Here is a 25386-nt window from a genome sequence, read left to right as displayed (position 1 = left end):
TCTGGAGACCAAGTCCTGTGAGGAAAGGTTGAAGGAGCTGGGTATGTTTAGCCTGAAGAGAAGACTGAGAGGGGATATGATAACCATCTTCAAGTACCTGAAGGGTTGTCATATAGAGGAGGGTGCCAAGTTGTTTTCTGTTGCCCCAGAAGGTCGGACCAGAACCAACGGGTTGAAATTAAATCAAAAGAGTTTCCATCTAGACATTAGGAAGAATTTTCTGACAGTTAGAGCGGTTCCTCAGTGGAACAGGTTTCCTTGGGAGGTGGTAAGTGCTCCTTCCCTGGAGGTTTTTAAGCAGAGGCTAGCTGGCCATCTGTCAGCAGTGCTGATTCTATGACCTTAGGCAGTTCATGAGAGGGAGGTCATCTTGGCCATCTTTTGGGCATGGAGTAGGGGTCACTGGGAGTGTGTGTGGGAGGTAGTTGTGAAATTCTTGCATTGTGCAGGGGGTTGGACTAGATGACCCTGGTGGTCCCTTCCAACTCTGATTCCTTGCGCAAAAAAAAAGAAGTTTGTTTTTTAGATGGATGCAGTTTTGGACATTTTTGAAAAATGTAGCATTAGTGGTTTCTGCTCATGTCTTCCACTGAGATATATACCTGAAGAGGATCTTATGAGAGATCAATGTTAGAATTGGGTCTGGAGTCTGATCTCCCTTCTCACACATTCCAGATAATAGTTTTGCCACAAATAAAGATGCAGCAGAATTACCTTGGGGTGTTGGTGAATGGTTTGTAAGTGTGTGGCCCAATGCTATGGTCAGCGTAAGCGGAGCTCATGCACAGCCTAAGCTGATGCTTCACATCTTTGAAGGTATCAGTGCTGGGGCAATACTGCTTCTCACTTTATGGAGCAAGTGCGTAAGTGTGGACACCGTTCTCTCTCCTGTGCCGTGATTTGCGCCAAAGATCTACAGTCGGGGTTGTGGGGGGAGGCTACTATTTGGTTATGACTTTTTAAGGTATAAATACTTGTGTTGAACATGACTTGAAGCAAAGGGTTTGGCAACAGATGGAACTTGTATTACAGTAGCCATGGTGGTGCTGGTTTGTATCAGTTTTAGCTAGGGTCACAGAAGAAGAGCGATGCAGGCAACAACTTGTGAGTTGGACTCATATCTTGGCAGGATAATCAGTGTCTGCTTTTGGGAAAGTGCCAAACAGCCTTACATCAATGGTTAACCACTCTTTATTCAAGTCTAGCAAATTTACTTTTCTGAATAGCCTTTGCTTGATCTTCACTGATAGGGCAAGTTTGCTGATGTATCTGGCTTCTCACTTGGGTATGGCATTGGGACTGCACTTACCGGTACTGTCCCCATTTGAGAGCTATAATCAAATATCTACAAATAATAGAGAAGTAAGGGGCATTAAACCTTTTTATTTTATTTCTATGCCGCCCCTTCCTCGCTGCAGCAGATCCATGTTGATTTGATTAGATCTGTCAACAATGTGTTAATAACTGTCAAGGTTTTTGGAAATGTTGTCCCTCAGAAAATCCTTTCTAATACAAGTGTTGGTAATCAGCTGGTTGCATACACCACTTTGGAAGAAGAGTAGGTTTTTATACCCCACTTTCATCTACCTTAAAGGACTCTCAAAACAGCTTACAATCGCATTCCCTTCCCCTCCCCACAACAGATACCTTGTGAGGCAGGTGGGGCTGAGAGAGTTCTTAGAGGACTTTGACTTGCCCAAGGTCACCCAGCAGGCTTCATGTGGAGGAGTGGGGAATCAAACCTGGTTCTCCAGGTTAGAGTCCTGCCGCTCTTAACCACTACACCATGCTGGAGCAGTTCATTTTGCTCTTCACATGGAGTCATTCCATATTTCTCAACATTTCCCCAGGATCCTTTCTGTCAGCTCCCTCAAAGGGATGTGGGATGGGGAGGCAACCAAACAAGGGCGAGTGGCATCTTAGTATAAAAGCTAAGGCAGAGTATTCTGTGCTGCTTCATATTGAGCATGTGTTTGAAACTGCTGGATGAGTCAGAGGAATTACCAATATGGTGATATTGTGTAGCTTTATCTGACCAGCTCTAAAGCTATATCTGACCATGGTCCTATAGGTGCTTCTGTGGGGTCAGCCTAGGTTGGATGGCTCTAGGGATTGTGGAGGAAAGTTGCGTTGATGATGTGTGAGTGCTAGAATTGTTGCCATCTATTTGGCTCTCTCCCTTTAAAGCTAAGCCACTTCAAAATCCTCTAGAGCTCAATCACAGAGTGAAAAATGTTCTTTTGTCTATGGAAGAGTGGAGCTACTAACAGTCTACGTTCACCATTCCTGTAATGTTATGTCTTGTCTTCACCCATAGCTGAGCTCACCAATCAAGTGATGGGTGATTTCTTCTCAACTCTGAAAGTTGTACCTTAGGACAGAGTATGAGCATGAATGGCTTGTGATCACCATAAGGATGTTCTGAGAGAAATTCAAATAGTGGTAATAATAACTTATGCTCTTACAAATGCAATAGTAAAAATATATTCTGGAAGGAAGTCTGCTCCTAGCTCTCCAGTGATAACTCCAAATTTGCATCTGTAAATGGCTGAATGCAAATAAAAAAGAGTTGGACAATCTTTATCTAGAAGCTTGTTGAATTTTCTTCCTATGGACTTCGAAAGATTTCTCCCCTGACCCCATTTTCCCTTTTATATTTGGCAATTGGTCCCTCAAATGCAAGAAAAGCTTTTGCTTTATTTTGGCTGAAGTAGATTTGATTATAAATCCTGTGAGGAATATTATGTAACAGAACAATTTCCTTTTCATAACTGAATTTAAAAAGGAGCAGGGGAAAGTGAAAGAGGCAGTGCAGCAGCCTCGTGACTGAAGGGGATCATGGGGAGTTGAAGGGCTGGGAGCGCGGAGAGGAACGCGTACGTTCTTCAGTCGAAAACAAGGAGATCTTCCTAAATTAAGTAGTAAGATGTTGAGGCACTGTGACCGTTTTTCTTGTATGGTGTTCAAGAAACACTAATGGGCATCACATGATACTCAGGAGGTTGTAATAGACTGCAGGGAATGGGCATCACAATGGAGGCATCACATGGTCTGTGGTACAGATGACCCCCTCCTCCCTGTTCAGCTTATTGTGGGGCCCAAAAAGCAATTGCTGGGGCAGGTCTTGACTGCTGAAATGTGACTTAGTGAAGAAAGTATCTGCTCTCTGTGTGTGTGTGTGTATAAAGTGCCATTAACTTGCAGCTCACTTACAACGACCCTGTAGGGTTTTCAAGGCAAAAGACTAATACAGGTGGCTTGCCATTGCTTTCTTCTGCATAGTGACCCTGGAATTCTTTGGTGGTCTCCCATCCAAATACCAACCAAGGCCAACCCTGTTGAACTTCTGAAATCTGATGAGATTGGGCTAGCTTTGGCCTTCCAGGTCAGGGCAAAGTATCTACTAAAGGTTTATAAACTGGATGGGGACTGGGCAATGTTTCCAATGGCTAGGGCTTCCAACTTGTCTTACACACTGCATAATGTTACATGTGGCTTTCATTGGTTCTCTCCCCCACAACCCATTACCATTTTGGCAGTGTGTTTCTGCTCTCAGGCATGGAAACAGAACACATTTTGAAAAACAAGTAAGCAAATTTAAATGTCCTTCAGTGTTACTACTCTGAAGATGCCTGCCACAGCTGCTGGCGAAACGTCAGGAAAGAAAATTCCAAGACCACGGTTACACAGCCCGGATAACCTACAAGAACCAATTAATTGGGGAATGCTTTAAAAATAATTCAGTCTCACTTCTCTAAAGTGGTGAGAATTTCCAGGGGCTTCGTGCTTACCAGGGTTGGTCAGCTTTGGAAGCGAGAACACTGGGGATCCATGATGTCTTGCAGCTTTTTGCTTTATTTACACATGTACAGGTAGAGCCCAGGTGGCGGCACAAAGGCTCTGCTGCACAGTAGCAGATGCACTACCTCACATCAGATCCTCAGAGAGAGGGGGAGAGAAAGATCCTGTCTGTGTTAAGTGCCATCAAGTCGTTTCCAAAACATCCTGTCATTGACAGCTTTGCTCAGGTCTCGCAAACTGAGGACCATGGTTCCTTTATGGAGTCAATCCACCTCATGTTGGGTGGTCCTCTTTTCCTGCTGCCTTCAACTTTTCCTAGCGTTATTGCCTTTTCCAGTGAGTCTTGTATTCTCATAATTTGACCAAAGTAGGATAGCCTCAGTTTAGTCATTTTAGCTTCTAGGGAGAGTTCTGGCTTGACTCGATTTAGAACCCACTGATTTGTCTTTTGGGTGGTCCTCAATATCCATAAAAGATTCCTCCAACACCACATTTCAAATGTATCAACTTTCTTCGGTTTCTTCATTGCCCAGCTTTCACACCCATAAATAGTAATGGGGAATACTACAGTATTAATTATCTTGATCTTGGTCACCGTCAACGTATCCTTACACTTAAGGATCTTTTCTAGCTCCTTCATGGCTGCTGTTCCCAGTCTCCTGCACCCTCTCAAAGTGCTTCAACCAACTCACAGCAGTGGCTGCCTTGCTTTCCCCCCTCTTGCCTACTCCAATATCCCAATTCTTTCTTTCTTCACCTCTTTCCTCCCCGATGCGGCTAACAACATTTTCCCCTTCTCTATTTTATCCCTGCAACAACCCTGGCAGGTAGGTTAGACTAAGTGTATTGTACTGGCCCAAGTAGGCTTGCCAACCTCCAGGTAATAGCTGGAGATCTCCTGCTATTACAGCTGTTCTCCAGCCGATAGAGATCAGATCACCTGGAGAAAATGGCCGCTTTGGCCATTGGACTCTATGACATTGAAGTCCCTCCCCAAACCCCGCCCTCCTCAGGCTTCGCCCAAAAAAACCTGTTGTGGCGAAGAGGGACCTGGCAACCCTAGGCCCAAGGGCATCTAGCAAGCTTCTGTTGAAGAGTGGGGCTTTGCACCTAGGTCTCGCAGATCCTAGTCTAACACTCTATCCACTGTTCTCATACAGACACATACCTGCCTGCACCCTTCAGCCAAAAGAGGCTGCTTGCCCAGAGCCATTAATACCCATGGAAGGGATATCCAAAACTGTGAAGCAGTGTGGAGATACATTACCATTCTTTTTGTCATGTAGGATAGACCATTGGTGATTAGAAGCCAAGCTCATTACATAATCAAAATAAGGGAACATGTATACCAGGGGTCCCCAACCTTTTTGAGCCTGTGGGCACAAAATAGATGCCACAGGAGGTGGAACCCACTACAAAATGGCTGCTGCAGGAAGTGGAGCAACACACACACCCAGAGGAAGCACAAGAGCAGGGGAGGAGGGGAGTATTTTATAAAATGCATTGGGAAAGAGGAGTGAGAGAGAATAACGTTAACACTGTGGTGGTAGCTGCCACTGAAACAATGTTATTTTAATCTGCCCAGTCAATCAGAAGCCCTGCTGGGCGAGAGCCCCACGTGGCTCCACTCACTTTCTAAAAACTCTTGGTGGGCACCAAGAAAGGTGTTGCCAGACACCATGATGCCCGCAGTCACCACCTTGGGTACCCCTGGTATATACTTTTGCAAATTGCATTTGGTTTACAAAATAGCTGTGGTATTGCCTGATACCGCTAGTCATGATGGTATTTGCTAGTGTTAAACAGATCTTTCTGTCGTCTTGTTTTCCTGATTTGTTAAGGAAATGGCTAATTTTGACACATAAAGCCCTATGGACCCATGTATGAAGGCTCCCTTTCTCTTCTATGAGATGGTCCACTGAGGTCCTGTTTTCTATGCCCTCAACTTCAGTGGTTAGGTTGGTGTCTACCAGAGAAAGGGTCTTTTTCTGTTGGGGCAACATAAGCTGTGGAGAGCTATGGTCAAATGCATGTGCCCTGTCACCTACTTAGATATCTTCTGGATACCAGATGAAAACTGTTATTTACTCCGATCTTTAGTAAATTTTAGTTTGTTGGCTTTTATGTGTTTAGTGCATTTGAATTTGATTTAATTCTAAATTATAGATTGCTTTTTTTATTATAAACACCCGGAAATTCAATTTGGACTGGGTAAGAAACATACGCAGTTAGTGTATATGCACAAAAATGTTTGTCAGTATGTATGTATATATATATTCAGTATAGACTTCATTATATTTAATAATAATCAAACTTAATATATAAATCTGATGTTTACAGATGATTTTAAAAAGGAAACCAGATACTGAAACAGAGAACATACACTGTGGAGATAGAATATTCAGGAGCCTGAAAGCTGCTTTATTCTTTATGGAACAGTTATGTTTACAGGACTGTGGCAGTGTGTACTAGTGTTTCAGGCATTAAACATATAAAAGAAGAGGTGCAGGTGCTTAGCCCTAAATACACAGGAGCTATAGACCATGAGTCACCCCCTCCCCCCATTTCCTGGCCCTTATTGTTGCCGTCCTTGAGAGCCAGCATTCCATAGTGGTTAGAGTGTCAGACTAGGATCTGGGAGACCCAGATTCAAATCTCAACTCTGCTATAGAAGCTCACTGGGTGCACATTGGCTGGTCACACACACTCATCCTAACCTACCTCATGGAGCTGTTGTGAGAATAAAATGGAGAACAATGTACATTGCTTTGAGTCTTCACTGGGGAAAAATGGGGTATAAATGAAGTAAATACATACTCTCCTTTCTATAAAACAGCAATTTAAATACACATGTTCAGTATTCTTGTAGTACTAATAGTTTAAAAATAGTTGTGGTAGGGAAGGGACAGGGGACAGCATATTTTTTGGGCATATCTTCATTTGAGGATTCAGCTCTTTCTGAAACCGACTAGCCAGTCTGCTGTTTGCTCATATGCTTATGTCTGGGTCATGAAAGGTAATGAACAATGTGTGACACAGTAGAGGTAGAAAGATGTAGCAAACAGACCGAATAGCAGGAAAGGTAAAGAAACAAGGACAGACGGATGGCTGATGAATGGAGAGTGAAGCATAAGGCATTGCTAGAATGAGTGGAAAATGGGATTCTAGTCATTGGTTAGGCAAAAGGAAATGGGTAGAGAAACTACTGAGAAACAGATGGGGGAAATAGTTTGCAGTGACATGGCAGGTGGAGGATTGAGTGGGTGAGCGAATTATGGTGGTAAATGACTACTAGGTTTTTGTAGTCTGAAAATAAACACTTGCTTTTTCAGTGGATAGCCTATCAACTGAAAGAGAAAGCATACTGGGGCCCACGCAGATCTAGGTGCCTTGTAGAATGCTAGATTAAAATACCTGCGGTACAGTCCAACCACAGTGTTTAAGTTCCATTTAAATGAGAGAGTTAAGCATGCATGCATGTGCTTCCTTCTGCTGAAATCAGTAGAATTTGGCAGTGCTTGGCTTTGGCTGGATTATGCCCTGGTTTCTGTTTGTAGAGGGTCCTTTTTTTAACCCCTTTCTTGCCTCCTTGTATCTAGCTTTTCTCCATTGTTGTGTTTGGCTCCATTGTGAACGAAGGCTATCTTAACCATCAAGATGAATCAGAGGAGTATTGCATCTTCAATCGCAACCAGGATGCCTGTGGTTACGGCATCACCGTGGGAATCCTTGCCTTCCTCAGCTGCCTTCTTTACCTGGCACTAGATGTCTACTTTCCACAGATCAGCAGTGTCAAGGATCGCAAGAAAGTTGTGCTCTCCGATGTTGGTGTGTCTGGTGAGTTTCTCCATGGATTGGCACTGCTCAGGGTTCTGTAGGGATGTTTAATATTAAGAAAATCCTGTAGCACTTAAGACCGACCAATCTTTAATTTCCAGAGCATGAGCTTTCCGGAGGCTGCTTTCTACAAGTATCATCTGCTAGTGAAACTGTTAGCTACAAGCTGAGGAAATTGGTGGAATGTTTACAGATATTTAGAATTGTAGCAACCTATGTAGTATGTCTGATATTTTTCAGCAGGAGAGGTGTGATGAAGAAAAACCTTCACAGCACACCCTTTGTTGATACCTGGCTTCTCTCTCTCTTCTTTTTCAACACCTTTTCCTATGCCAATCCCCCTTCCCTTCATGCTTTCTCATTATCCTCATTTCTCTCTCTCTCAGGCAGCCCCAGTGTAAGTTTGCACACACAATTAAAAACAAAGTCTCTTGTACGTGATAATTTATATCCAAATATTTATCTATTATCTCTGAGCACTGATGCGTAAATGAGCTCCCAGATTAAATGGGAGGTTATCACAGGACCGCTCCTGTGAAGCAGACCTGCAGAACAAACCTCCACACACACACTGGAGCTTTTCTCAGCAAATCTGACAGGAAGTGCTTGTTGGGTAAGGTGTAACTCAGCCTGTCCACAATCCAATAGCTAAGTCGTTTCTAACCATCTTCAGGTAGATCTGTTCCACGCAGACTTCTCTGCTAAGAAAACTGAAGTGTAGGGGAGTATTCTGCAGAATATCCTAAGGCAGGGGTCTCCAACCTTTTTGAGCCTGTGAGCACCTTTGAATTTTGAGGGAGGGTGGTGAATGCCACCCCAAAGTGACCGCCAGAGGAGGAAGAGCCAAACACCAATACCTCTCTCCCCACTTTGCAGAAGAATAGCATAAGGGGAGTAAAAAGAAATGAAGGAAAGCCCCAGGGGGATAGGAAAGAAGAAGAAATGCTTATTCTGCATGTCTGTTTGCGGTTCCCTATTAAAATGTACGTTCTTTTTGCTCCTACTAAAAGCCATATTCTAGCAAGCAGGTCATGCAATGAAGGGGTTTTTTTGAACTCCAAATCAGTATTGATTAGTATTGGCTCAGACACTACATCCCATTCCTTACAAAACGTAAGGTCTACTCAGACATGACATTTTTTATTAGAACAGCAGAGGTTCTGGAGTAGCCTTGTAAATAGTCAGTTGCCTGTGAGGAGGGACTATTGCCTTCAACCTTTGTGCGGCCCCATTGTGCAGATATTTTGATCCACATCCTGGCGTCAGATTTAGAATTAGATTATTTGTCAGATAAATAAAAAATTGATTTAAAAGTTTCCACTGATAAATTGGGCAGCTGATATAATTTTTAAAATTAATTTTAATACTTGTCATTTATAATACTATAACTGTATCATTTTGGAAATGCATTCCCTCCTGTGTGTGAGAATGTGAAATGCCACTTCTAAGATGATTCCTGTTGAAGCAGGTGTATGAATGGGAAAGGCGAAAGCACATTATTCATTAAGACTCCAGAGGGGAAACAATAGCTCTACTAAGGATCCAGAAACAGCTTGGCAGTTCTCCTGTCTTTCTAAGAGATGAATAACAGCTTGTATTAAACCTTCTCCAGTGACATTTTTAGGTCCAGAAGTGATTTGTTGGTGACGTTTGGTCTGCAGAATGGCAAAGTGCCTTTGGAGAAGTAAATCATACTACTTGTTCAGTTACTACCATGACTGTCAAGTTGCTCATATTTTCTTTCATTAGCACAGCAAACCATTTCCCCGTATCACCCTTAAAGTAAACCACCCATTCATTCTTCACACATTTACTTCACTTTATAAGCTTGATTCTAAAGGGGCTCAAATGTAAATTCCAGACACTACTCTGGTCCCCTGTGGTTGGTGATGTTGGTGTGGAGCAGATAGTATGAGAAGGCTGTTGCGTCGATGTTCATTTGCTTTTCACTTTGCAGTTTTGAAATTAAAGTTGCAGTCTGTTTGAGGAGAAATTTCTTCTCATTTGGCAAACTGTGTAGTGGATCTGGGAACAGCTGTGATTCTATATGAGTAAGAAGTCTTGTAATGCAGTGAAGGGTAGTAATCTAGAATGTGCTGCCTTCTAATAGCCCTGATCTTCCTAAGCACAATGATATTTATTTATACCCCACTTTTCTCCCTAATGGAGACCTGGAGTGGCTTACAACATTCACCCCTTCTTGATTTTTATCATCACAACAACCCTGTGAGGTAGGTTAGCTGGAAGTATGTGATTGGCTCAAGGTCACCCAGCAATCTTCCATGGCAGAGTGGAGATTTAAGCATGCTTCACCGAGATCCTAGTCTGATACTCTAACACTGTGCTGCCTCATATAATAATACTTCCCTAGCGTAGTGTTGCAAAGGTACCCTAAGCATACATACCTCAGTGAGACTTATTTCTATGCATAGGATTGTATTATACGCTACAGCACAGTGATACTCGCTCAGTGGCTTGGGAGTCCAGGTGGCTCTTTGACTTGCTACCTGTGGCTCTTCCCCAGTGTGGCATGGGGTTGCCAGCCCCCTGCTGGTAGTAGGGGATCCCCGCTTTAGGCCCCAGCCCCCCTGCGCCATTTGGCCAGCTAGCGGGAGAACATAGGGCAGTAAACTTACTCCAAGGCCTCCAGCATCCAAAACACAGTGACGTCATTTCCCACATGCACCAAAAGGGACATCATTGAGTTGCCGATGACCGCTGGGACGCTCTGGTATTTGGGCAAAACTCTGTGGCAAGAACGGCTTCTACCATAGAGTTTTGCCCAAATATCAGAGTGTCCCCACAGTTGTCGGTAACGTAATGATGTCACTTCTGCTGCATGCCAGAAACGACATCACTGTGTTTGGGAAGCCGGAGGCCTCAAAGTAAGTTTACTGCCCTAAGTCCACCTCCCACCCCTGCTGGTGGCCAGCAGGTATGTGACAACCCTACTGTGGCACCCTTCCCATGTGCCAGGAAAGTGAGCAAGGTTGTTGCCTGGTAGATAGGGCCTGTGGTTGGCAGATGTTTCCCACCTAGAAAGAGCCACTGCTGGAGGGACCAGGGCAGGAGTTCCCCAACCTTATCGAGCCTCAGGGCACCTTTGGAATTCTGACACCGCAAGGTGGGCGCAGCCACGAAATAGCTGCTGCAGGAGGCAGAGCCAGCCACAGAATGGCTGCAGCACCTTACCCTCAGTCACACAGTGAAGATCCTTGTGCTGTGATGGCAGCTGCTGCCAAAGCAACCTTTGGAAAAAAAATCTCCTTAGCCAATAAAATCTCCAGTGGCCAATCAGAAGTGTTGCTGGGCAAAAGCCCCACCTGGCGTTACCCACTTTCTAAAAACTCTGGTGGGCACCAGGAAAGGTGTCCTTGTGGGCACCGTGTTGGGGACCCTGGACTAGAGAATGGGTAAGCAGCGAACCTCCCTGAGGTGTGAGCCTCATTCTAGGGATGGAAATAAAGGGCCTGCTCTCTCCAACAACCTGCCTCCCCTGCAGCCTCTGTGCTCTCATCCCAGCACCTGGGCAGCTACCAAAGAAAAGAGGAAGCCGGCCACAGTGGGATGGTGGTGGTTTTACCAGCCCTCCTCCAGATGCTTTGGCAATGCCTCTCTGCCCCAACTTGCTGTGCCTCCTGCTGAGGAGAGAGTGAGAAGGCAGAGTGTGAAGCCCTTCCCCTCAGTCCAGATACACCAGGGCTGGCTAAGGTTCAACAGTGGCAGGGAGAGACAACCCTACGTTTGCAGAGGTATTCCAGTAATTTAAACAGTTATAGTTACATACTTAATAGTTATATCTTACATTATTGTGTGCATGTGTTTGAGGTGGTGTACAGTATTCCTGTGCTCCTTTTGATTACTGGTAATGGTGAATGTGGCTCTTTGTGAGCTGAGGAGTGAGTTCCCTGCTACAGTGTGTTCATAGCTGCACTTGTTCAGAAGCATTCAGTAAATCATTCTCTGTCTCTGTTTAGGGATCTGGAATATGGGAAGGACCTGTCTTACTATGTTGTTGTCATGATTACTGAGATAATATACAGGAAGCTCTGTCAGTATTCCCAAGCACTGTATGATTGCTGAACGTTATGATGATGGTGCTTGGAACTGCAGCCCAAGGGCAGTGCAAGGGAATTAATGCCATGGCTATTTGCCTTGAAGTACTGGAAAGGGCTGTGGCCCAGTGATATAGCAGAAGCCCTGCATCCCAGTTTCAAATCCTGAAAACTTGGACTAAAGGATCTCTGGGAGCAAGTGTTGTGAAGGCCCCTACCCGGGACCACAGAGAGTAGCTTGCAGCCAGTGTAGATGGAGCTAGATAGGCTTAGCATAACAAGGTCATGTGCTCAGACACTTGATATATATTGCTTGGTATATGTTTATGACAAGGGAGTGTTTCTTCATGTCACTCTCCTGACATGTTTTTAAAAAGGAGTAAGAGCCAGACATGGGTTGACACTGGGAGTTTTGTGAATGGAACTCCCTGCAGTTCATTAAAAAAACAAAACAACAGCAAGAATGCAGGGGCCTGATTCGGATCAGGATTGCAGAACCATATCAGTTCCCGTTTGTGTCCCCAATGGGGCACATAGCTCTGTGGGGCTGGTTCAGACTGGGTGAAACATGGAAGGAAGGTTTAAAATTCCTTGTCCGTGATCCCTATTGGAATCTGTCTCTATCTGCTGTTTATATAAGTGTGTGTGTGTGGGGGGGTGCTCCATTCATGGAATTCCCAGTGTCATGCCTGGTTTGGCTGAAGTTGCAGAAATATTTCTGTATCAAAATGCAGCAAAGGAAGTGCCCTGAGGAAGAGGGAAGATAACCAGATAGTTCCAACTTGGGCACTAGTTCCAACTTGAACTACTGTCCCACACTGACCAATGCTTAATGATGCCTTTTCCACTTAAGGGAGATGATGGCTTCGAGGACAATTGAAAGTAGCTCTGGAGAGGTTCTGCTTCCCACAGTTTTTGCATGTTTCATTTATTTCACCATTTCCTCTGGTCAGGCAAGATTTTGTAGGGTTGCTAATCAGTATGAACATCTGCAAAACCTCGTTTACCAGGGGTGGAAGCAGGATGAGTTTATGCACTGCAAGTAGCCATTCCTTTTTCAAAATAATTGCAATACTAAGTGTAGTCGGGAGAGAAGATTTGTTTTTTTTCTTGCAGGGTTATGATCCTGTGCCTATATTTCTAGAGTGCTTGGATTTATATGTGCGAAGCATGTCTGTCTGTCTCTCCGTGTGTTCCCTGTTATATCTACTATCCGCATTACTACTGCATGTAAAATCCATCTGTCGAAAGTGTCCCATTGTACCAGTGACCACTAAAGGATATTATATTAATAATTCTGTGGCATTTTTCTTCCCTTAAGGATAAGGAAACTAGCCCTAGAGTTTTGGCGAAATTCCAGCAGCTTTTTGTATAGTCTGGCTGTGGTTCCTCTGCAGTTGATTTGAGACGTTTGCCCTTCAGCTGTGCTTTCCAGGACAGTGTTTTATAATGTGGCTTAATTCTACAGAGGGCCTGCATTTCAGGAATAAATGAGCAAGTGATGTGACTTTTGCGGGGCCCAGCAGATCTCACATGTCATGGATAGTACCAGCTAAGAATTACGCTACAGGCCCAGTGTTGCTGAAGCTGTCTTTCTTTCCCCATTTCACAGAATGTCTGCTTTTCCTGTCTTAGGGTAGAGTTAACGCTTACCTCTGCAACTGCATGTTTCTAAAACTGCATTCACCAAGGTAACACAAATGCATTCAGTAAGGTATTCACCAAGGTAACACAAATGCAGGGATGGTTGGGGAAAGGAGTTAACCCACACATTCTGATTCTCTTCCCTGTAAATACCATCCACCAAGGTCATTTTGCCTTTAGCTGAGCTTGGTTAAGGACTCTGAGCCAGGCTGGGGGGGAATTCAGGTTAAAAATGGCTGGAAGAAGGTATCTGCTGGAGAAAATTGTCAGGAAGGAGGAGAGATAAGCACTGCCTTTTCACCTGCCTTTTCCCCAGTGTTAGCTTCTTAGCATTTCACTCTGCTTTACACAAATGAAAGTTGCTCCAGTCTGGAAAATGCTTTGGGATGCCATAGGTTAGTATTTGCTAGGGAAATGAGAGAATCGATACTTACATACCTTGTTTTCCCCCTTTTTTTCTTCCTCCTCCTCCTCCTTTTGATGGTTGTCTCTCTCAGGCTTGTGGGCGTTCCTCTGGTTTGTCAGTTTCTGTTTCCTGGCTGACCAATGGCGAGTTTCAAAGCCAGAAGACAATCCAATGAATGAAGGAACGGATGCAGCCCGGGCAGCCATTGCATTCTCTTTTTTCTCCATTTTCACTTGGGTAAGTAATGCAGCTAAGTAATTGTGTTCTCCTCTCTAAGACTTCCTGTTACTTCAGCTTCCAGTACTATTACATGCAGTGCAGCTTTCTTCTTGCAGGTTTCACAATTCAAAAGGTCTTCACATATATCCAAATAAATCACTGGCTTGACTCCAGCCAAAACTTACTAGACAGTTTTATGTGCCAAATTTCACGTAACTTGAATATTTGGTTACCATAGTGTCCCAAGCAGAGCTGGCACAGCCGTGTATGAGTTCCAGCGCCATCCTGGTAGGGCAGAGTGGCAGTATAGAGCGAACTACACACACAGAGGAAGGACAGGGGATAAGAGGAGTAATTTTAAAAATACACTGGGAAAGAGGAGTCAGAGAGAGAATAAAATCAACTCTGTAGTGGCAGCTATCACTGAAATGTTATTTTAATCTGCACAACCAATCAGAAGCCCTGCTGGGCAGAAGCTCACCTGGCCCCACCCACTTTCTAAAAGTACTTAGTGGCCCAGAGAAGGGGCTGGTGGGCCCCCTGCTGTAGTGCAACAGTATTGCAGTATCCAGTGTCATCAAAATGAGGAGGAATTTCAAGGGAATTTGTTTCCCTGTAGAGATAAGGCCCTCCTGCTGTTTATTTGCAAATGTACATTTAAATGTGGTAGATTCATTAAAAGTTTCTCATTGACAAATGTAGCAAAAAAAGATTTATGAGACAGAAAACTTCAGTCTGCCCATTAAAAAAATTGACGGGGCATCCAGTCTTTATCTGTGGTATAGGGGATATTCCACTGTCTAGTACATATTCTGTGCAGGCGAATGGCTTGTTTATTCTTTGGTAACAAAAATTCTGCATTCTGAGCACACTTTCTGTTATTTTCCAGTGCTTTCAGTGACCTAGTTCTGCCCAGTTTTTTAAGACTCTCTTCAGTGCAGCTTTTTACCTTTGGCTGGTATTGAGGCCTTTTTAGCCAGAGGCCAGTGGCCCTGAAAGAAGCATCTGCAGTCACGTGGGTCTCCTTTGCAAAAGGAGGGGAGGCCCTCCGATGACACCCCAGTGTTCCTTTTTTCCCTTTTACTCCATAGGATGCCTTTTTTTAAACCAAGGGGGGTCTTGCTGAATCCTCTCCCTCATTAATGCCTATTGTGTACGTCCTGTTCTCTCCCTACAGAGCACGCTGACATTTCTGGCTTATCGGAGACTCGGAGACATTACCTTTCAGGAAGAATACAACACACTGTTCCCTAACTCTCCACCGCTGCTGCCCTAATGCTAATGTCCAGAAATAGCAGGGAGGAAATTGTTGGAGTGAAAATGTTTCCAGCTCCACGCTGAGGGGCAAGAAGAAAGATGAGAGGCAGAATTTTTTAAATAGAGAGAGTGTTCGTGCAGCTGATGTGGGGAGAATGAGAACACTGAGATGCCTTGGAGTCTGAGAGAGCCTCTACCTGCCCTTTAGAGCTGAATTGCTGAAAATACAATGTGCCCTGTTCATCTTCTCCTCTTCCTGCCTCTGTGCTCCTTTCCCCCAATTCATGCCAAATAACACCAATGTGCCTTTCTCTCAGCCTTAATATTATTTAACTGCCAAGGGCCATTGCCAAAATACACTTTCTTCTTCTACTCATTCTTGTGTCTTTCTGGTTTGCTCTTCCCCCAACCCAAAGTGAGGGTGTTGGGAAGGCAGCTGGTGATCTATGAGCCTTTCTCCACCCTAATTTTGCCAAAGAGCGTAGCGCAAGAACTTTTTCTGGTGAGGCAGGGCCTCTTGACCACTGCTTCGACGATTCTTGTGTGTTGAAAATGGCCTTCTGCCAGCATACCTAGCCTCCCAAGGTGTGTCTGCCTTGGAAAAGGAGCTGAAACCTTTCCTCCCAAGCCATTCTAATGCTAGCACAACAGAGTGTGTTCTGTGCTGAGCCCGCAGTCGTCCTTCAAAGCCGCTGGAATGTGCAAGAGATTGAGCAATGTCAAAGCCTGCAACATATGTAGGCTAGTCCTGAAAATAAGCACCATAATTTGTATGGTGAATTGGAATATGCACATAATCTTTTTTCTGCCGTCCTTTTCTTAGTAGCGTGAGATACAAAATGGTAATGGGAACAGTTGCCTGGGCTCACTCTGTGGTTTCTTTTCTGAACTAGTGCTCTGCAGGGCGTGCCAAAATCTTCTTACTGTTTTCAAATGTCTGTGTTCGACTTGTTAATAATTCCAGTGTCTCATGCACTAATGATGTCTTGTGCACTAACCACTACTAATCCTGCTTTTGTTTGTTTCTCCTTGATATGTTTCCCCTCTCTTTCCCCCCCTTCCATGTCTTCCTCCTTCCCATTCCCCTCCCTTCCTCCTTCCCATTCCCCTCCCCAAACATTCTTCCTGTACTGCCACATACTCCTTTTAAAGGTGGGCCAGTCATTTCTGGCATTCCAGCGATACCTGCTTGGCGCCGATTCGGCTCTCTTCTCCCAGGACTACATGGACCCGAGCCAGGAGGCCGGCATGCCTTACGCGCCCTACACAAGTGAGGATGACACTACAGCTAGCATGGGGACATACCAGCAGCCTCCTTCGCTGGATGCTTTTGATGCTGACACACAGGGGTACCAAACACAGAACTACTGAGAGCTGTTGGGGAGCTCGTCTCCTTTTCCCTCCCCTCTGCCCACCCTCCTCTGCCACCAACAAGCCAAGGTGCAAAACAGACATGTGTGTTTTGGAGCAACAGGTGGCTCTGGACCACCCTCCAGCCTTCTAGGGTCTTTGTTTTTAATTTCGTAGTTTTTTTAAACTGGAAAACCTAATGCCTCGCTGCTCCTCTGCTCTACTGAAACTGAATTGTTGAATCCAAAGTGTTTCACTGTCTTTGTTTAAAGAGAGAGCCTTCTTTCCCTTTTTGTAGAAAGATGCTGTGGGAAGAGATCTGGTTCTTACTTTCTGAAAGGGGAAAAGAAGGAAAGACCTGAAGGCACAACGGCTAGGTTGGAGTGGGTGACAAACAGAGATGGAGCCGGAGTCTGTACAAAAGTGCAAGGGGCAAAGAAGAGAACAGGCTGGGAGGGGCAGACAAAACTATGTGCAGGGTGACAGTGAGCATGTGGGCATGCAGTCAGGCAAAGATGAGTGACACACAAGGCAGTGGAGTGTGAACATGGTATGCATGTAGAGAGGGGTGTTGAGTAGGCCGGAGATTACCTTTTCACCAAGTTTGGCTTCAGGGCCTGCATCAACTCCAACTTGACAGTTCTAAACTAAAAAGGACTTTGGCCTCTCTCAAATCTGGTTAATTCTTATGGATATTTTTTTTTCATGTTAGGATGCATTTTTTTAACCCAGGTTATCTTTATCTGCATTTTCTCCATGGAAAGTTGGCCATGTTTGGCTTCTGTCATAAGTGTGGACTGCAGTTGGCCAGTCTCTCTCTCTCTCTCATCTTGCTCATTGGAGTGCTTGACAGCATTCTGAATGCGTGGCAGAAATATTGCATGACCATCTTGCTATGAAAAAAATGGCAAACTGAAAAGGGGACAGGCAGAAGAGCTGTGAGAATTTGCTTTAGTCATGGGGTACTGGTTTATACTCATGGGGTGGGAGTAAAAACTCCTGTACCAACCATCTAACACATAGGGGTTTTCTGCATTCTTTTTTTCCTCATCTCCAAGTTCCTGTTTCATCAGTGTTTTTTAAAGTTCTGCACATGTTTTGCTCCTTCAAGTGTTTGATTTGATATCACATCCGATTTTATCAAGAGTCAAAAGCTGCTGCAGTAAAAAAAAGAGTAAAAAGCAGGGTAATAAACTAGATTTAATCTTCTGCTATATCAAATCAACCACTAGGGGGAGTAAAAACATGCAGAAATCCACTGAAGTGTGTTTTGGCATGTGTAACTATGGTTTATAAATGCTCCAACAGATTACCTGTTTGTTACTGAACACAGTGTTGAGCTGAAATTGCATGGAATACCAAAGCCAAAAGTGGCTGCCTTAAGATTTGGATGCCCAATTAGTAAGGCTTCCACCAGGATTACATATGGGCACCTGTGGTCTGGAGAATCTCTGTTCAGTCAGTTCAGATGAACTTTTGGTGTATCAGTGCAGTTGAAAGAGTAGTTCAACATGCCAAAGTCCCCTGAAAGTAATAAACTAACGGGGTATGCAAGTCAAGGCTCCATGAACAAAATTATTTTGGCTATACTAAGACATGCTGAAATAATTCTTTTCCAAAACCTTTTTGTGCCCTTAATTTATATGGAGTTTGTCCTCTGTAGTCAAGAAAATAACACACTGGAAAGAAAACTATTAGAATGATTCCCCTAGTAATACGCCATATACCATAGGTCAGCGGGAATTGTTATGCAGTCCTATCCTTTGCAAGATCACTCAAAGGTAAGACCCACTCAGTTCAATTGGGTTTACTTGTGAAAGGGGGGGCATGTAGAATTGCAGCTATAGGATGTTTCCCTCTCACCCCGTAAGACTTTTTAAGAGAGATGCTGGGATGAAAAACTGCCTGGAAGATACATTCACAGCATTAGCCAGGCTCTGTTAATAGGACAGTGAATTCGCTTTGTGTACCAGGTAGTGAAACAAAACTCTTGACCACTTGCTTCCTTGCCACGTAGAGTTGTCCTCAGAGATCACAATCCATTGTGTTGTTTATTATAATGAGGAGGGGGAAAAAATGGGCTGACTTGTAGGAAAAGCTAGCTTTATAGATGGTTAAATTAATTTTGACATTCAACCCTGTGAGCCCTGTGGCCTTCTCCCAGTGGGACAGAGATCCGTGTCCCACTGGGCAAATTATTTTGCTTTACTGAGGTTAAGGAGGAAGACAATTTAGTTCTAGTTCAGAATGAATCATGTCACACACCATTGTGGTCAAGAAGAACCAGCCATAATTCCCACTGTGAATGTTTTGCTCAGCTGGGAGGTAAGACAGTTTGTTGTGTTGGCCAAGATCAACTACCATGCTTAATATCCCTCTTATTACTGTATGTTTTATCAGTTTTCCTTATCTGAGCCTAATCCTTCAAGAGAATCTTTAGATGGTTAGGAGAACCAGAGAGAACACATTTTTTACTCCTTAATCAGTTTGGAATATCTACCACCTATTCATATTTGCTATTTCACCAGTGAAGAGCAGACTAGAAGGGTGTAACCTCCTAGGATGGCACTCAATGAATAGATGTGCATTGAAAGATCAGGTGGAAAATGCTTCACAGCTGCTCAGCTGTGTGTCTGTTCCTACCTAATGCCATTGAGCCCTTGATCCCGTTTACTCATGAGTAGGGAAATGTAATCTTGGAAGTGATCCAAAGCAATAACATGAACTGCTGCATTATCCTGGGCTTAGTGCCTGATCCTGTGGCCCAGTTGATAATTTTGTGGCACTTAAAGGCCCTGTGCCTCTCTGGACCTATGTACTTTGGGGTCAATAGCCCAGGCCTTTTCATGCATTCTATACTTCTAGGAAAGAATTATGCCTACAAATGATTAAGGCCAGATGCATTAATGTTTCACTTCATAAAATAAGCCATTACAAGGGCAGAGTTTGTAGTGTGACTTTAGGCCTGGGGTCCCCAACCTTTTTGAGCCTGGGGGCACCTTTGGAATTCTGACACAGTAGGGTGGGCGTAGTCACAAAACGGCTGCCAGAAAATAGCTGCTGCTGAAGACAGAACCAGCCATAACATTGCTGCTGCAGCTTACCTTCAGTCACACAGTGAAGATCCTTGAGCTGTGGTGGGAGCGGCTGCCAAAGCAACATTTTAAAAAATCCGCTTAGCCAACCGAATCTCCAGTGGCCAATCAGAAGTGCTGCTGAGCAAAAGCCCCACCTGGCTTCACCCACTTTCTAAAAACACTTGGTAGGCACCACACTGGGGACCCCAGCCTTAGGCAAATGCTTACTATTTGGCTATGATGATTTAACAAAGAGCAGACAAGTATGCTTACAAGGAGCTTGTCCCATCGGCCTTTGTCAACATCTGTACCGCTGACATCTCTAGGCAGCCTTTGCTACTCTGGGCAGATTCTGTGGTCCTATCCCAAGGATAAACCAGGTTGAAAACTCTTCAGTACCCATTTAATGCCTTGGTTTGTGATGTGCTGGTATGGCAGTCAACATACAGTGCAAATAGTCAATACACTGGTTCTTGTAGGTTATCCGGGCTGTGTAACCGTGGTCTTGGAATTTTCTTTCCTGACGTTTCGCCAGCAACTGGCCATTGAAGGGCCATTGAACCAAACAAAAATCAGAAAACTCAAGAAAAACAGTCTCCCATAGGAAAGGTATTCTTGCCATTTATTAAAGGAGTCACTGATAGGATGGAGAAACTTTTGAAAAAACATAACCTACAAACAGTGTTTAAACCCACCAAGAAAATACAACAAATGCTACGATCAGCAAAAGACAAAAGAGACCCCCTCACCTCTGCAGGAGTATATCGTATACCTTGCAGCTGTGGAGAAGTTTACATCGGGACCACAAAACGCAGCATACAAACAAGGATAAAAGAACATGAAAGATACTGCAGACTTGGCCAACCTGAGAAATCAGCAGTGGCTGAACATGGACTGACACAAACAGGACACAGGGTCTTATTCCAAGACACTGAAAGACTGGACAATTCTACCAACTATTTTGTCAGATTGCACAGAGAAGCCATTGAAATTCATAAACATCAGCACAACTTTAACAGAAAAGAGGAGAGTTTAAGAATGAATAAGGCTTGGCTTCCTGCCCTGAAAAACCTCCAGACAAAGACAACATTCAACAATAGCCATACAGATTAGTTTTGGATTACACACATTAACAGATCACTTCAGGATACAATGGTTCCATATTAACATACCATACCCTCATTAGCACATTATCTTGATACTTACAGGACAATACTTTTGTAGGACAATACTCAGCTCAAACCCAACCCTTTCTGACTATATATTACTCTTCCTACACCCTTGACACTGAGAGACACTGTCCTTCAGTGTTACTATGAAGATGCCTGCCACAGTTGCTGGCGAAACGTCAGGAAAGAAAATTCCAAGACCACGGTTACACAGCCCGGATAACCTACAAGAACCAATGAACTCTGACCGTGAAAGCCTTCGACAATAAGTCAATACACTCTTCAGCATTTATTGCCATAGGTTAAGGGGAGGTTTTAAGGTTGGCAGCTAAAAAGAAAGTATCTCCAGTAAATAGAGAAAGTATAAAGTGGTTAAGAGAATAAACTTGAAGTACATTTTGTTTATAATCCTCCAAAGCATACATATATCTGCAGAGGTGCTGGAGTATGGTGCTAACCATTCAGAAGCAAGAGATTAGGAAGAGGGACCCAACATGAAGTTCAAGGTTAAGAAGCAAAGCACAACCTTAAGACTTCAGGCTGCTGACAGAGTGACCTTTCCGTATACAGAAGTCAAAATGGCTAGCTGGGTGTCTTTGTGACCACAGACTTCAGTCTCTCAAAGCTACCACAATCTTTCTTTAGTTTGTTACTTGTGTCTAGGATTGCCAGCTGGCTTGGAGAAAAAAATGTCCTGCCCTTTTAGCAGAGGCTCAGTGGGATGTTATTTACCTGCATACCAAGAAAATATTCAGCTGCCCATTTCTACACTTTAAGCCTACATTAAAGGAAATACAGAAATTTCCCCCAGGCCTGTTGACCACCTTACTTGCTGACCTTTCCAGTTTTATAAAAATTGTTTACAGTGGCCATTTTGTAGCTGTTTCCCTTTTTAAAAATGAGGATTTTGTTTGAAGCAGTTAGTCTTTTGGTCAGTGCTGTGTGTCTGGTGATTTCCCCGTTGCTGGTATGGATGGTAATGTAGCACACAGCATAAGGGCTTCCATATGGCAGGCTTCCCCACAGTTCCCCTGCCCCAGTCCCCCAGCAGTGACTATCCCTCCCTCCCAGGCCAATGGAGATTTTTTTAAATTGGCAATTGAGTATCAATGGGAGAGAGTCAGGAAAAATGGTGGACGTGTGGGCAGGAAAATCTGAATGTCCCCCAGCCATTCATGTTTTTCCATTACCTTTCCCTAACCTTTGCAACAAAGCAGGTTTGAGAAAGATCAGAGAACAGGTGGGGAAACCCTGGGAGGCTCACAAATGCACCACAAGGCTGCAGAGAAGCAGTAATAAACACTGCTTCCCAACAACATCGAACCTAGGGCAAATAATCCATGTGAAAACTACCTTTCTTCACTACCTTTCTTCACTAGTAACAAGGTAGGAAGAGGGAAAGTATAAAAAGGCAAAATGCTGCTTGGAATGATTAGATATTCTTTAGTGTTTTTTGTTCATTTGTTTTCCCTGCAGCCTTTGACTTTGGGGCCACGGAACTTCAGGGGTGGAATGGGGAGGAGCCATTCATTGCAATGGCTGTTGAGGCTACCCCAGTTGTGTGGTTTGCATGGTGGTGTCTGTGAGCTGCCCCTAGACCCTTCCCATTGGCGGCTTCTTGCTAGAGACTCATTTTATATAGTGAGTGGCTAGAGATTAGTGGAGGCAAGAGTAGGGATAGTGCACACTGTTGCAAACAGTCTAAGTCGTCCTAATTGAAAGCAATACTGTGTTGAGGGAAGAGGAAAGGCTCTCCACCTCCAAAGAGTCTGTCTCTTCTAATGGGATGGCCTAATATTTAGGCTTGTGGGTGGGTATTTTGCCAAGTGGGTTTTTTTTTTTTTAAATAATAATTGAGGTCAGGGTCCTTCGTATTAATCTCCCTGGAGGGAAAGAGAGAATCTTGGGGCTGGAGGGCAGGGAGGGTGGAAATCCAGTGTTGCAAAATTTCATTGGTGTTGACTGCATGATTTCATGTCTTGTGGTCGAACAGGAGATGTTCTACTCTTCGATATTTGTTCTGCTAGCGCAGATTTTATTGGGGGGGGGAGGGAGGCCAAGACTTTCAAACTGGACGCATGTGAATGAATCCCTCCCCCCCTTTTAAACACCCCTTTTTACTGTCACATATGGATGGATTCCTAAATCCAAACAGGAATATTTTCTGTAGTAACATGCAGTGACCCTCACAAGACCCTTCCCTTGTCCATAGTCAAACTTGGAAAAGAGCATTGGCCGCAATCCAACAGCTAGGTGTACTTAAAATCACTGTTTCCAATTTATATAAACACTTAACTTTGTTGGATTACTGCCAATACCTCAGGTACACAGGACATTTTTACATAGAAATAAACATCCTGGTCATGTCCTTTCTTGCTCTGCAGCAAGAGTTCCATAACAATTCCTTGATAATTGTTTTTTTCTTTTTGTTAAATCATTTGCAGTGGAAAGAATCATTTGGGGTGCATTCATACTAGAGGTTTTTGGGGTTTTTTAATCACACAGTAGCAGGAGAGTGTGTCTCTCTGGTCAGTAAATGTTCATAACATAAATGTAATATGATAACGTAGGACATTATTCAGCTTGGTAAAATGGCAGTCTTTGGAGACCCCATCATTAAGTTAGGTAAAGGAGATGCTCTGGTTACCCGGAAACTGCAGTGCGGTAGTTGCTGGAAACAGTTTTGCAGCTGTGAAGCAGTACTGGGATGTGACATCAAAACAAGCGTGGTGCAATGGCTGGAGCTGGGAGACCCAAGTTCAAATTCCCCACTCTGCCACGGAAGCTTGCTGAGTCAGGGCAGGCACATTCTCAACCTAACCTACCTCACAGGGTTGATGTGAGGATAAAGTGGAGAACCGGAAAATGATGTAAACCACTTTGGGTCCCCATTGATGGGGAAATTGGGGTATAAAGTGAATAAGTGATGGGGTGCCCAAAACACTTCCAACATCTCCCTTAGAAAATATATCATGTCAAGGACAAATGTGTGTCCTTCACATGTACTGGATATGCACCAAGTAGGTGGAGCTTAGTATAGGTCCCAGGTGCCTGTCCTTGATGTTTGGGTGCTTTCTATCCTACTTTGTGTGTCTACTGTGGGAAATGTTTTCCCCTCCTGGCTACTGCTGAGAAAAGTGAAGCAGCTTTAAAGTGAGATTAAAGCACTTAACTGTGCTGTAAAATACCGCTTTCGTGTGTGAATGCAGTTATAATACACTCAGACTGAGAAAACGGAAAGTGAATATACAGCAACATTGTTAAATAGCATTACCACCATCGAAGATCAATCTCTGCCAAACGGTACCACAGACCAGGGCCTGCACAGCTTGTGAGCCACTGAGCCAAATGCCAGTCAGGTACTGAGGGATGGCAGGTGTTTGGTATTCCTCTCCCCAGGTTGCAAGGCAGAGCAGTAAAGACCAAAGATGGTAGTTGGCCAAATTTGGCCAGCATTTGAATTGGTGGTCACAAGTTGTGCATGCCATCTGTAGACTCTTAAGTGCCCTGCTAGGAAAGAGAGAAGGTACCGATGGACACAAATGTGTGTCCTTGTCCACACGTTCTGATCTAGATGCTATTTTGGTGCACAAGCAAATAGGCAGGAACACCCACCATCTCCAGTTTGTCATTCCAATTTCTTAGCTGTTGCAGGCACAGTAAGGACTCCTCATGACTTTTAGGCATGCATAGGGTTGCCAGGTTCCTCTTGGCAAATGGGAGATTTTAGGGGCGGAGCCTGAGGAGGGCAGGGTTTGGGGAGGGGAGGGACTTCAATGCCATAGAGTCCAGTTGCTCAAGCGTCCATTTTCTCCAGGTGAACTGATCTCTATCGGCTGGAGATCAGTTGTAATAGCAGGCGATCTCCTGCTACTACCTGGCAGTTGGCAACCCTAGGCATGCACATATGCTTACCTTGTTCATGTTACCTCACTCATCTTGTGAATAAATGGGGAAGCCGCAGTACTTGATCCTGCCAGTCCCCCCCCCCCCCGAACCTTCAAAGTGTACCAGCACTATTTCAGATACCAGAACAGATGACTGGAAAATCATTGAGAAGCCGAATCACAGTTTGTTTCCCTCATATGCCACATGGACCATTTCTTCTGACAATCTTAACAGCTCCTGTGGCAACTTCATTGGGGATCTCTGCACCCCTTTGTGCGCAGCATTACTGCCTGTGTATAGTATATACATTATATGTAAAGATGTATAATATAAAACTATTCATATATATTTATACACATGTGACAATGAAAGGATGCCCTGCTCTATACAGGATCCCCAAATGTCCAGTTCCCAAATGACCTGCTCTCTTCTCTTTAGTCTGTTTTCCCCCCAAGTCAACTAACATAAATCCTGCCATCTCGGCACCTGTGTTTACGATGTCCTGTATATTTGTGGTTTTGAAAAGTGAAGGTGGTAACTACTGGTGTGTCTTATCAATAAAGTTATTACATTCAAAAGAAAAAATATGTGGGGTTTGTGCCTTTGTTTTTTTAAATGTATCATATTTACACCTGCCTGTATTTTACAAAGTAGTGAACAAAGGTTGTGATCCCCCCCCCCAA

General features: G+C 44.1%; 1 protein-coding gene across 2 annotated transcripts in view; it reads left to right on the top strand.

Moving 5' to 3' along the window:
• Positions 1-16783, top strand: part of SYNGR1 (synaptogyrin 1) — a 28018-nt gene extending 11235 nt beyond the window's left edge. Inside the window, exons 2-4 of one of the 2 annotated variants that reach the window (XM_056846390.1) lie at positions 7401-7638; positions 13835-13980; positions 16372-16783. In XM_056846390.1, the coding sequence (XP_056702368.1) occupies positions 7401-7638; positions 13835-13980; positions 16372-16590 (603 nt within the window). In that variant the 3' untranslated portion in view covers positions 16591-16783. Of the gene's footprint in view, positions 1-7400; positions 7639-13834; positions 13981-15139; positions 15340-16371 lie in introns of those variants that run through there. The other variant, XM_056846391.1, reaches the window with a different exon arrangement.
• Positions 16784-25386: the final 8603 nt, after the last annotated feature.

The sequence above is a fragment of the Euleptes europaea genome, chromosome 3 (assembly GCF_029931775.1).
Source record: "Euleptes europaea isolate rEulEur1 chromosome 3, rEulEur1.hap1, whole genome shotgun sequence".
Taxonomy (NCBI): Eukaryota; Metazoa; Chordata; class Lepidosauria; order Squamata; family Sphaerodactylidae; genus Euleptes; species Euleptes europaea.
The sequence above is the reverse complement of the archived record's forward strand: the minus strand, read 5'-3'. Positions and strand labels throughout refer to the sequence as shown.